The 14,365-nt window shown below is 39.6% G+C and overlaps 1 protein-coding gene across 1 annotated transcript; it reads left to right on the top strand.

Moving 5' to 3' along the window:
• The first annotated feature begins 11,599 nt into the window (after nt 1–11,599).
• On the top strand, nt 11,600–14,226 carry LOC149167869 (uncharacterized). The gene is made up of 6 exons (XM_089433213.1): nt 11,600–12,004; nt 12,201–12,262; nt 12,360–12,447; nt 12,582–12,643; nt 12,814–12,901; nt 13,438–14,226. The coding sequence occupies exons 1-6, from the start codon at nt 11,906–11,908 to the stop codon at nt 14,209–14,211; spliced, it is 1,173 nt and encodes a 390-aa protein (XP_089289339.1). The 5' UTR covers nt 11,600–11,905; the 3' UTR covers nt 14,212–14,226.
• The last annotated feature ends 139 nt before the right edge of the window (nt 14,227–14,365 follow it).

The following is a 14,365-nucleotide window of genomic DNA, read 5'->3' on the forward strand; positions in this document are numbered from 1 at the left end:
CATCCTTCGTCAAGAATTGAGCAGATACTTTGGCTTTTGTTTCTTCATTAGGTATACCCAAACGCTCCAAGTATTGCTCCATATCCCATAAGAAATTGCCAAGAGCTTTCGCACTCCTCATCCCATCATAAGATTCAGGTTCTTTGACCTTCACATGGGCAACTCCTCCAATAGGTCCTTGCCCAACTGCTTTCTTCAAAACAACTATCTCGTTTCGAGTATCGTCAAGTTCTTTCTGCAACTTCAAGATTTCTGCCAAACCTTGATCTCTGGTAGTTCCAATGTCCTTGACTTCTTTCTCTGTTTGTGTATACAACCATTCTGTATACTCGTATAATATTTTGAGGTCTTCATGCTCTTCCTTCAACTTCGTGAACTTCTCTTGAAATTCAACATTCTCGGCTTCTAGTGCAGCCACCCTCGAAGCACATTCCTCCATTTTATCCAATACCCTGTCCATGAAAATTGTTTTGGCATCCCTGCTAGATTCCCCCGTCATAACTTGAGGTTCTTCTGCTTGATCAGCCATCAGCTTCACTTGTGATCTAGTAAAGACCATACACTTCCTTGTCGTTCAACTTGGCCCTTCACTTGCCCCTGTTGAACTTTCCAAAGCCCTGCGGAAAGTTTGATATCAATTGTCTCCACGAGATATATGCTTCTTCAATGGCCTCTGATACTACCTGTCACGAAGTGCAGTGGTATCTGTCTTGCTTCGATTTCCAAATTAGGCCTCTGATACTACCTATCATGAAGTGCAATGGTATCTGTCTTACTTCGATTTCCAAAACAGGCCTCTGATACCAACTGTCACGAAGTGCAGTGGTATTTGCTTACTTCAATCAAAACTAGACTCACCCTGAACCGCTTTGATACCAACTGTCACACCCCTATCCTGACTGTAGTATTTAAACCGCACATAGGCAGGTGTGGCACCGCCACCCACTTTCTTTTCACCAATACTTATGAGTACGTAATATGCCTAACTCATTCAACACTTAGTTTATTTTATGTTTCTTCCAATAAGTATTAACACACAATGTAAATAAACATTCACATTCTTCACATCATCAAAACATCATTCATATGCATAGTGGAAATACACTTTCTTTAATAGGAGGGGCAACTCCCCAAATATAGAGTTTGCCCAATTAGTAATAACAGTTCAATATATATTACAAGTATACAATTTTACAATCAGCCTATGTTTGGAAACCTCAAATTTCCCTTCAGCAAAGTTCTCCAAGTTACCCTGCAACTTGCCTCAAATTCGCAATTTCCTTGCTTCATCGTGTTAGGTTGCCCACCTCGCCGAGTCGGATCGCCCACCGTTCAACAATGCCCACCCTGCACTGCACATTCAGCCGCGCCTACGCTCGCTCGTTCAGACGGGCCCATCGTTCAGACGGGCCCACCATTCAGATGCGCCCACCGTTTAGACGCACCCACCATTTAGATGCGCCCACCGTTCAGCCGCGCCCATCGTTCAGACACGCCCACCATTCAGACGCGCCCACTCACCTGTGGCTTGTCTGCCCAACTCGTCAGTTGGGTCGTGTCCGCCTACTCGTCTGGGTCAACGTGCCCACCCATGCCTCCCTGCACGCTGGGTTGTGTGCGCTCGCCCAAGGCGTGTTTGCATGATCGTTCAACCCTTTGTTCAAATTTCGGCTGCGACTGCGTTAGCCCTTGGCTCTGCCCTTGTTTGCCTGCACCTTCGCCCTTTGATATGTTCCTCCTTACTCGCCCAAGTCTTTGTTTGTTGCTTGAGTCACTTGCTTGGATTGGATTATGCTTCCACCAAGTCGTCTATTTCATATATATACATGGCGTCCAAGTGTAGAAGGGGTCGGCCCTCCTCCAAGCCGACCACTCGTTTCCACTAAATCACTCATTGTTCAAGTTTGACCAACCATGTATTGGCTCCTTCGCACATCGGCTCGCCCACACATCGCCCAACCGTATAAGGTCTCCAGGACACCCAACACTTAGCCGATTTTGCCTTTCGGTTTTTTGACTCTTGTGTTGACTAGTTGCCATGTCAACTCCTCGCCTTTAACCGATGTTGCCCACCATCGCACAAAACCAAACTCGTCGTTCGCACAACTCGTTGCATAAAATCGAGTTTGCCTCCGACTCGTCTCATCGCACTTAACCGTGACAACTCATGGACCTGACACCCATGGTTTGTAGCTACGCTACCTTGTCCATGCCTTTCCCCTTGCCATGCTGCTAGATGAACTATGAACCCTATCAAATGAAGATGTGTAAGGGTTAAGAGTGTGTGTCCACTTGCTTACAAATATCATTGAATGCCCCCCTTGGCCTTGTGTGCCTCTATATCAAAATTTTTCTAGACTGAGGAGAGGTAAAAGGAGGCCAAATAAGGGATTGAATCACTTGCCCTAAAAACCTTCTCAATTCATTCACATGACAGGGTTGAATTTCATTTAGAGAAACCTCCCCTGTTTCTTTAGACGACACAACACTAACAAGAGTGAAAAATCACCTAATAGAATGATCGACCCAACCTGCAATGACAGACTACATCTAGGTCACCACTTGGCTATCTTAGAGGCTACACACAAAAATAGACCAGTAGCCTTGTCTGATGGTAACTAAAGCCACAAAGAAAACCACTATGACACTACAACACCTAGGTGAGACCACACCATTACAACATTGAAACTTAAAAACCCAATTGAGAAAACCAAAGAACTTGACTATTTTACCATCACACAGAACTGTCGAACTCGTTAGCTTTCCTTCTTGCTATTGACTTCTGCAGAATAAAGCCCATGCTAACTAGATGGTAGGAACACACTAGATACCAATGCATATAACAATATCCAACCATGTATTAAAATGATGGTTGTGGTGGTGGTGCCCGACCTCCATACCAACTTCAACCCTTTCCATAATGGCAAGATTATGCCAAAGCGTGTCCACTTTGCTCACCACAAGGTTAAGTCATATGGATCCCAGACCTTCCGCAATGTCACATGAACCTTCATCACTCGAAGAGCTCTGGAACTTGTCGTCGATTAACTTCTCCTTTGCCATTTATTGGGTAGACCAACCATCTCTCTTATTGACGGTCATGAGTGACACGTGTGTTGATCACCCAACATGGAGATTACAATATAACAAATTGAATTAAATTGATTTATTATTTTTACATTTTATTACCTTTTTAACATTATATTGTGTTATTATTTTATTATTTTATGTACCCAATATTAACTATAAAACATTTGAAATGCAATAAATTATAACATTATAAAACTTTACTTTTAAATTTTTATTTGAAATTTCTTTACATTCAATAGATTTTCATTTCATGTAGGCATTTGATTTATGTTGATATGTAGTTTGGAAAAACAAAAATATTCTCTACAAATTATGCTAATGAATAAAGTTAAGTTAATAGATATTTTATTAAGAAAAGTCTTTCGATAGAAATCACATAAGATAAATGTGTTCCATCATCAGTACCATATTTCTCTTATGTAAGTTTGGTTCATCATGAGGTCTAGATTTCTCTTATGTGATTTCTACCACAAGACTTTTCTTAATTCATTATGGATCACAAACCCAATTTAGAGATTTTTTTTTTTTTTTTTGACAAATTCGGTTGCTTTTATAAATCTGAAAAAAAAAAAGGGAGACTGAGCTCCTGAAATACATGCTAAGGTGCCAAGAAGAGCTAGGGAAGAAGGAGTTACAGCTTAAACAAAATTCCTCCTTAATCCTGCCTTTTGGGCTTCTAAAAACCAAAGACCAAAGGTAAATCCTAACAAACTGCAGTAATAAATAACAACATTTACAAAGCATATCAATCTATATTATTGTGGCTGATGTGTCGAGCAGTGGACTCTTCAGGTTTGTCATCGGCGCCGACTTGCTTCAAGCTTGACGAACTTGTTGGAGCTGTGTTTTTCTTTTCTGTTGTTCCGTTTTTTCTGCTGTTCCTTTTTTGTTGTTCCATTTTTTCTGTTGTTCCTTTTCTGTTGTTCCTTCGGGAATTTAAAGCCAGCGAGCATATCAGGATTGTAGATTTGGACAGAGCACGCCTTATAGTTTCGGTCAGGTGTCAGCCTCAAACGATTTGTCATTAGTTAAGAAAGAGATCAGGGGAGATAATGAAAGGATTCTTTGTTGTTGCAAAAAAGATTTCCTTTGGTTCTGGTACAAGCTTGACTGGCGAGCTTGTCTGCTTCTCGGTTTAAGGTGCGAAGGACATGGAAAAAATTTAACTCCCAGGTTTGGCTGATCATGCTTTGACATCTGCTGATGATTTGCTGTATATGGATATTGGAAGGCTTTCTCTTGCTGTTCATGAGACTAATGATAATAGCAGAGTCCCCAAAAATCCAAGCTTTCCTGATTCCGTGGATTTGAAGCTGGAGTAAGCTTTGATAGAGAGCCAGGGCCTCTGCTCTGTTGTTGGAAAGAGTTCCCAGTCCCCACTCAAAAGAGACAAGGGGGTCTCCTTTGGGCGTATAGATGATTCCCCCTGCCCCCGCAGCTCCCGGATTAGACTTGGAGGCACCATCAAAGAATATGATATGAGTGTTGCTTTTGTAGATCCAATCAGTGAATTCACCCTGCTTTAATCTTATTTTCCAGTTATGACCGAGGGTGTTAGAAGAGCTGTTGTAGGTAATTGCTGGAGAGAGGATGCTACACTTGTCTATCAGATTTCTGATGAAGTCTCTCTCTTCGTTACAGAAGCTGGCCATATCGATTTTCTTTAGATTCTTGGTAGCTATGGTTTCTATTGCCAGACTTTTGGCTTTGCTACAAAGATGTCTGGTTAAAGTCTCCTGGTCCCTGAAAACCTTGCGGTTTCTTGCAATCCATATTTTCCATAAGAGTGCGTATGAGAGGGCGTCCCAGACCCTCTTGGCAATGCTATTTTTCTTATTTTGCCAGGGATAACTTTTCTTCCAGATGCTTAAGGCTTCGCCAATGGACTGATGTGAATTCCAGGTGAAAGAGTCAAAGGGGCTATGCCTTTCCAACAGGAGATGGCGAAAGGACATGAAATGAAGAGATGTTGCATGGTCTCTTCAGCTTCATGACAATTCGGGCATCGGGAGGGACCCATGATACCTTTCTTTTGCAGATTTTCTGAGGTGAGAGTCTTCCCTTTTAAAAGGGTCCACATGAAGAATTTAACTTTGGGGATAGCTTCAGCTTTCCAGATTGCTTTCCAATACGTCCAAGGAGAAGTAGGGTGATCCCTGTTGCACAAATAATTGTAGCCTGCCTGAATTGAGTAGCTTGAACCCGTAGGGTCCCAACGGAAACCGTCGACACCATTTTTAGATATAGGCGCGATGTTATGGAGATGGATCTGGAAATTGTTGAAGGCTTCTTTGAGATGAACAGGGATGGGAGGGAAGCTCCATCCCTTCCACGCCTGTGAATCTATATCCCAATGTGAAATTTGATTTAAGTGGTATAATCCCTTGCTTTGGAAATAGAAGATGATTGGTTCCATACCTGGGAAACTGCTGATGGCTTTATTTCCCATTATCTTATCGCTTCCAATGTTGATTTTACTGCCACCTTTGGGAACCATTGAAACGTTTTGTGCCATAAAAGAGATGGCTTTTTTGCAGAGTTTCCAAATACATGTGCTGCTCCTTACAGGTATTTCACTTGTTAGCAGTTGTTGCCTTGGACTGTTAAGATATTTGACCTCGATGACTTTTTTCCACCAAGCTTGCTGCTCCTCTAACAATCTCCAAATAATCTTGCCACCAAAGGCTAAGTTAGTGAACAATGGAGATCTGATTCCAAGCCCGCCTTTTTCCTGGCTTTGGATAACTTGTTTCCAACTAACCAGGTTATATTTTTTCTTATCATTTTTTCCACCCTGCCATAAGAAATGTCTGAGAATACTCTCCATTTTATGATGAAAAGAAGTTGGCGCCTGAGCTAAGGAGAACTGATATAAAGGAAGAGAAGATAGGCCTGATTTTAGGAGCACCATACGGCCAGCTGGGTTGAGCCAGAAGGATCCCCAGTTGTGGACTTTCTTTTTCAATTTATCAAGCATTTTGTCCCAGATTTCAGCTCTAGCACGACCCATGCTCACTGGCATTCCCAAGTAACTAAAGTGGTCCCAATTTAATTTGCACGGCACCCCAAAGATGTTGGATAGATTTTGGAGCGTTTGAGCTGAAGCATTCCAACCGTAAATGCAGCTTTTGAGATGATTTATCATTCCCCCAGAGTATCTCATAAACTTATCTAATAGGATCTTGAATCTTCAGGCAATTATTGCAGATGCTCCTCCTATTAGCAGGGTATCATCAGCAAATTGGGAGTGATTGATGTTTTTAACTCCATCTTCAAATTTGATTCCGGTGATGAGGCCTGCTTGTCACTTATGATCGAGGACACAGCTGAAGGATTCAACCATTAAGATGAATAAGTAGGGGGAGAGAGGACAACCTTGCCTCAATCCTCTTGAAGATTGGAAAGCAGGGCCGGGCCTTCCATTGATAAGGGGGGCAATCCAAGGTCCAGAAATGCAGGTTCTTATGAGATTGATGAAGGGGGAAGAGAAGCCCATTTTGTGAAGAGTAGCAAATAGAAAGGAGTGCCGGACTCTGTCAAAGGCGTTTGCCAAGTCTAATTTCAGAATGAAGCCCTTTTCCTTCCTAGAGAGGCTTGAGTGGATGGCTTCCTGGACTAATAGGATGGAGTTGGAGATTTGTCTATTGGCCATAAAGCCGCCTTGATTTTCAGAAATAAGACTTGGCAAGAGAGGCTTGAGTTGGGAAGCGAGGACTTTTGTGAAAATTTTATATGAAGAGTTGCATAGGGATATAGGTCGGAAGCGGGAAAAAGAAGAGGGGCGGTTCTCTTTGGGAATGAGGACAAGATGGGTTGAATTTGTGAAGCCTCCCATTTTATTTTTCCTTTGTATCCATTTGTAATACTTGATGAGATCCTTTTTGATGGTTTCCCAGTACTCCCTATAGAAACAAATTGGGAAACCATCCAGTCCTGGAGCTTTGTCAGGCTGGAGGCCCCAGATTGCTCCCAAGATTTCTTCCTCCTTTATCTCTTCAGTCAGTCTTTCATTGGCTTCTGCTGTTATTTTATTTGGCAAATGTTGTAAGAAGTCAACGTAATTCTCTTCTTCCCCTTTTTCAGATAGAAGCTCTTTAAAATGTGCTGTAGCCGCATTTTTAATGGAAGCTTGATCATTGTGCTGATTACCTGCGCTGTCTATAATAGCTGTTATGTTGCTCCTAATTTGTCTAACAGTTGCTTGCTTGTGGAAGAAGGTTGTATTCCTGTCCCCACTTTTCAACCAAACCTGTCTTGATTTTATTCGCCATTTTTCTTCCTCTTCTCTTCTGATACTGTATAGTTGACTGTAGAGGTCCTCTTCTTGGCTTTTCCTTGCTTGAAGGTACTCTTGGTTTTCCATTGCATGGTGTAAATTTTCAATTTTAGCTTTCACATCTAGCTTCTTTGCTTCTGGTTCTTTATATTGAGATTTTGCCCAGTTCTTGAGAGCGTTCCTTACATTTCTTAGTTTGCTTTCCCATATGAAGCTTGGTGAGCCTTCTACATGCTGGTGCCAAGTTTGCTGGACAAGAATTTTGGCAGCTGAAATGTCGTTCCATAAAGGACTGTATTTAAAAGGGATAGGGCCCAGGGGGCGATGGGATTCAAGAGATAAGGTAGTGGGATAATGATCTGAAGCAGCGAAGGGGAGAATAGAAGCATGGACAGCTGCAAAAGTGGAGAGAAGAGACACATTTACCAATATTCGATCCAGCCTTTCCATTATATTGCTTTTTCCTAGCCTGCGGTTGCTCCAGGTAAACTTGCGATTCTTTGGAACAATATCAACAAGATCTCCAAGCTGCATAACATTCTCCAACTGATTTCTATAGGGATCAGGAGTAAAGCTACCTCCTCATTTTTCGTTAGCATGCAGGATAAGGTTTAAGTCGCCACCTAGAATTATATTGCCATTCTCTTCCTCTGCTATGTTATTGCTGAGTGAGTTCCAGCAAGCTTCCTTATCTCTATAATGATTCGGAGCGTAAACATTGTAGATGATTAGCTGATAACTGCTCATATTGTTCTTCAAAGTAATCTTTATCCAGTGTTGTTCCACTGTTTCTGCTATTTTGTTCCATTTGTCTTGAAGCCAAAGTGTGGCGATTCCTCCTGAAGCCCCTCTGGAATCACACACACATCCTTTATAAAACTTATGCTTCTCAATAATTTTATTCATCTCTGCCTGTCCCAGTTTTGTTTCTTGAAGTAGAACTATCTCTGGTCTTTCTTGGATTAAAAGATCTTTTAAGGCATTTGTTTTGGTGGGGTGCCCCAATCCCCTGCTATTCCAAGAGAGCATTTTCATCATTTCAGAGGGATGCGGGGAGTTGCTCTTCCTCCCAAGTCTTTATTTACTGAATCCTTGTTTATCTGCCCTTGTATATAAGATTCTATAGGGTTCTGTATACCCAATGCTATGTCTTTTTGTGCATTTTCGTCTCTGTGTTGTTTGGTAGATTTTCTTCCAGGCTTCTTTTGATTATCAGGAATGGATCCATGCTCCTTGGAATTGCTTCTTGTGGTTCTGAGAGGGGGAGGATCAGAAGGGAGGGAAGAGGAAATGGACAAGGGAAGGGAAGATTCAGAAGGGATTGAATCTTTGGAGAAGGGGGATCCTCGGGTTGGGAAAGAATGTGAAAGGGATTGGAGGAAGGAGAGGAGGAAAGGGGATCAGGCCGGCTAAGAAGGGGAGGAAGGGAGGAGGAGGGGGGCGGAGATGGGGGAGTGGGATTGGGAGGGGGATTGGGAGGGGGACGAGGGATAGGGCCAGCTTCATGAGTAGGGATGGTATTAGGGGCTGTCTTTTTTTTTTTTACTGTTTCCCATTGTTCTTCTTGTGGAGAACTGTCTACATTAAGAAGTTTAGAGCATCGATTTGCAAAGTGGCCATATTCGTGACATACCTTACACTTGAAGGGGATCTGTTCATAGTCAAGCTGCTGAATGTGGGTCCAGTCATCCACCTTTAGCTTGATGGCTTCTGGCAGGCCTTTCCCCAAATCAACTTCAACACAAATGCGAGCACAGGCCTGCATGTTGTCTTTAGGTTCGCTCTGGTCAATATATTTCCCTACAACATTCCCTATAGCGCGCACTGACTCATCTCCCCAACAGTGCAGGGGGAGGTGTGGAAGATGGACCCAAACAGGCACAACACTGGGGATATCCAGCTCCGGATCAAAGTCTGGAGTCCACTTATTGAGGTACAGTCCTCTGGAATCCATAAAATAAGGCCCATTACGAAAGATCAGGTCCTTATCTTCCTTAGTTTCAAAATGAAATGTAAAGTATCCTTTTCCACAAAATCTGATAGAGATTTTCCCTTGAGTTTTGTCTGACCAGTTCCTTTCCACCCACCTCTGCACTGTTTTTGGAGAGGGCCAGAGACCTGTAAATTGTCCAATAAGGCCTCTTTCAGCTAAGGCAAGTGCAGCCATACGGGGCAAGGTTGGAGGCAGAGAAACTTCCTGCAACCCTTCCAGTTTTTTCACAAACTTCGTAACTGAGGGACGATTTCGCTGAGGTGGAAGAGAACGAACCAGGTCGGAGAACGCTTGCTGGAAAGCCTCCTCCGGTGGTGCCTCCGGAGGGGCCATAACGGACCGAGAGCCGAATCAAGATCGCAGGAACAGTCGAGGCGTGGGCAAGCCAAAATCGGAGACGGAGAGCCCAGCAGCAGGGGCTGCCGGGTAGAAGGTCTGCAGGGGCCGAGGAAGGGCAGGGCGCGGGAGCTCCGATTCCTATTTTGAAAAGGTAGTGGGCTTGGCCCGGTTTGGTTACTACTCGCACGACGAGCTACGACCTTGCTCGAGATCGAACACAAGACTGGTCCATCATGACGAGGTCGACTTTACCACTACGCCGCCTCCACGACCTTTCGAGATATTTTGTTATTATTAATTTTATAATATATATATATATATATATTTTTTTTTTGATTTATAAAGTTTGGAGACTTTTCATATTTATCTTATGTGATTTCTACCGGAAGACTTTTCTTAATTCATTATGGATTTATTATTATTAATTTTTTTCTATATGATTTATAAAGTTTAGAGACTTTTCTGATTTCATTATGGATCACAGAAGCCTGAATTCATAGATCTTTTATTATTATTATTATGTTTTTTTTTCTATATGATTTATAAAATTTGGAAATTGGTGACTAGATAATCTATTGAAAGAGATTACTTCTTATTGGCTCAACCATGAATCTCACTTTTGAAAATTAAATTAGTATATATATATGTGAAAAACTTGTATTTTTTAATACATATATATATTTTATTATGTATAATTTAATATTTACAAAATAATACTTTTCCCATAATAGTTTTAAATATCAAAATATTATATTTTATATTTAAAAATAAAATATAAAACTATAATAAATAAAATATTAAAAATAAATATCAAAATATTATATTTATATTTAAAAATAAAATAAAAAAATATAATAGAATAAAATATTAAAAAATTATCCCAAAAAACAGTGAATAAGAGAAACAATTATATAAAAAATATATTAAGTAGATAACTTCAACATAACTATATTTAGAACCCAATCTTTTTTTATGTGAGGTGATGTGCAACTCGCTACAATCTATGTATGTTCTTGGAGATAAATTTTAATAAATTGAAGTTAGTAAGATTTTAAGTAAAAGGAAATATTAATTCATTATAAAGTATTAAATATTATATTATGTTATAGAAAAATAAATATTTATGTAATTATAGAATATTGTATATTTTATTATATTAAATGGAAATTTTAAATTAAATAATTATATATATTAATTTTCTTAAAATATTAAATATTATATTGTATTATAGAAAAAATATTATTTAATTATAAAATATTGTATATTATATTATGTGAAATAATTTTTTTAAAATAGAATATTTATATATATTAATTTGATTATAATTTTAAAATTGAGTTATTATTATTAAGAGTAGTTTGATAGGGTTATTTTTTTTTTAAAGTTTTTTTGGTTTATTTTTTGATTTTTTTAGAATGCAGTTAAAAATTTAATTTAAACAACATAAATTAAGATTTTACTACAAATTTGTTGGCCAAATTCCGACTAAAAATTTACAAAATACTTTAAAAAATCACACTTAAAAACTACTGATTATTATTACAATTATATTTAAATATTTTAAAATTTAAAATAAAAAAATATTTAATAATTTTAAATTCAGTATTTAATAAAAAAATTTAAAATAAAAAAATATTTAATAATTTTAAATTCAGTATTTAATAAAAATAATTTAAAATTTAATTATGGAACATCGCATATGATATAACAATTATTTATTCATAATCTTTTCTGAAAAATATATGAATGTGTAGGGATGGAAAAGGCCCATGACATGACATGAGGCGAGCTTGGATTTCAAAGTTTGAACAACACTTATGATTAATGAGATTCTGATTGAAGTAACGAACCAAAAACAAATAATATAGAGCGGTGGTGCTGAGTTGTATCCCATCATTATTCACAAATCACGATGAGTCCTCTGACTTTCGCCCCATTTTTCTAAGATAATCAACAGATTTTAGTTAAAGAAAGTTGTCACCGGCTCAAACGGTGAACGCCAGGAGTTACTGCCGAGTCCGGGACTGGCGCAGTGGGAGTGGAAGGTTTTGAATGTGGGCGACTCCAGCAATTATCAGACCTATTTGTCTGTGTTTGTTATTCTCAGACGACGCAGCTGTTGCAGAAACCGTAGTTAATTGAAGGTTCTGTGAGATTTGAAGAATGCGGATGCCATAAACGGTGGGGTAATATAATTTTGAAAAATAATGGCGACTCGTCTGAAGAAGGAAGAGAAGAATGAAAAGCTGATACGAGCTCTGTCGAAGCTGAATGAGAATAAGAAGTGCATCAACTGTAACGCTCTGGTAAATACTCCATTAGGCACCGTTTAAATCCTCAAGGCTCTGTTTCAGCAGTTTTAATTTGCGAAACCGTCCACAAAATCTGAGATGAGATGAGATGAGAATGTTGTGACGAGTAAATACAGAGAGATATAAATTTTATTCTTCAGATGGACATGTATGACATGTGTAATTATTTACCTTTTGTTTTGTTTTAAAGGTTCCTCAGTACGTGTGTACCAATTTCTGGACCTTTATATGTTTGACATGCAGCGGTATACAGTAAGTCCAAAATTTACAAACTCCTTTAAATTTGCATTCTATTTGTATTATATGCAATTTCCAATTATTGAAATCTGTCCTCCTATTACTATCCTAGCCGGGAGTTCACTCACCGCGTAAAATCAATATCGATGTCCAAGTTCAGCGCGGCAGAAGTTAACGCTCTTCATTCCGGGGGAAACGAGGTGTTTTACTCTTCTGCTCTACTTTCTTTTCGAGTTTGGTTATTTAGTACTCAGAGTTGAATAGGCTAAGCGAAACGATAATGTAACAAGTTTGAAATCTTACGGAGGATAGGAAAATTGTAAATGTATTGCAGCGGGCGCGAGAAATATACTTGAAGAACTGGGATTTTCAGAATAACGGCCTGCCTGACAGCAAGTAGGGACTTTTCTGTGGAAAAACTCTTTTCGTTTTTTCGTTTTCAATAATTTTTTTGTCTTATTTGCAAGTTTTGCTCAGTTGATGGAAAGTAAAGACAAGTCAAGATAAATTTTTGGTTCTCACTCTGCTTTTGGTTCTTGTAATGCCATATTATCTGTTTTGCATAGCAATGTCGAGAGACTGCGAACCTTCATTAAGCAGGTTTACGTTGAGAGACGTTATGTTGCAGAAGGGTTTATTCAAAGGAATAGGGCGGTAAGCATTCAAATATGGTTATGTCTTCTATTCTTTCGAGGTTTTGCTTCTGCTTGCCATTATTGCTTAGTTGATGTATATTTTTGATTATCTCGGTCGCTTTTCTGTACCAAATCTCTCAACTTCCGCCCTTTATATACGCGTCTCAATTAGAAGAAAATGGAAGGCTTTTGGTTCGTGATGCCACCATGTGATTTTTTAGGCTTCATTTCCCCTTGGACATAAGCTCAGAGTTTTATCTCTTATTCAGTTTGCTCAGATTCAGATCTTTCACTCTTCATATGATAAATGTTACTATAGATGTAACTGAACGATGACAGTAACAATGTGATTTGGCAAAATAGGTTTGGGCCAGTGGCTTCCGCCAGTTAAAAAATTTGGTTGGTATGGCATGGAGTTCCATCCTTGCACATAGAATGAATGCTATGTGGAAGCCAATCCTGTGGGTGAAATTACCTTATTGTCTGAACTAACGGTTCACCATTCAGATGTCTAAGGATTTTACTTAACCTTGTTCCCTTTCTTGTATACCGCAGGAAGAGTATGGAAGGTTTTCACTTGACTGCCGTTATCCAGAGGACATGTTGGATACAGGGCGGTTGTCATTGTCATCATATCAATCTAATAACAGTGCAGGAGATGGCATGGCTCGCCTGTCAAACTGTAGGGCAAATAATGATGAAATTGAAACTGGTTCCCGGTTATCTAATTACCAAGGGGCCCAAGAATCAGGTTCTGTGAGACGTTCCTCTAGTTACACTGGAAGTGATATTTTTGAGAGCATCAGGCACCCCTCTAATTACCGTGATTATGATGGTGGAGATGGAATGAGAAGGCTGTCTAATTACAGTATGAATGCTGATGTAGAGGACACAAGACGAGTCTCAAATTGTCGTGGTAACACTGATGGAGATAATGCAGGGCGTCAATGTAATTACAATGGGAATGCAGATGGGGGCCAGTCTACTTACTCTGGAAATGAAGATGTTGATGGGCACAGGCGACTATCAAACTATTATAGAAATGATGGAGGAGACATAATGAGGTGCCTTCCTAACTATCATGGAAACAATGAGGGAGACAGCGTAAAACTTACCTTTCATCACAAAGGTTTATACGGGGACACTACTACACGAAAACATAATCAAATATCAGAAACTCACATGTTGAACAACCACGGGAATCAGCATGGCCAGAACATTCTACAATTTGCTGCACCAGAAAGTTTCTCTCAAAGGCCTCAAAGGGCAGAAAACTGTGGCTTGCAGGTAAGTAAGTGTGCTGTTTTTCTTGAAAATAACTGGAAGTAATTTTGTTTTACAAAAACTTTGAAGACTGTAGAACACAGTGTATTGGGCCTTGGCACTTCCAGAAAAATTAGGCTTGCTTTGAGGACTATCAATTGTCATGTCTACTTACTGTCTTTGCCACTTTTATAGCCATGTGGTGGCTCTTTTTGGCTCT

The sequence above is a fragment of the Pinus tabuliformis genome, chromosome 5_1 (assembly GCF_031772625.1).
Source record: "Pinus tabuliformis cultivar Carrire ecotype Pingquan chromosome 5_1, CPIR1, whole genome shotgun sequence".
NCBI classification, from domain to species: Eukaryota; Viridiplantae; Streptophyta; class Pinopsida; order Pinales; family Pinaceae; genus Pinus; species Pinus tabuliformis.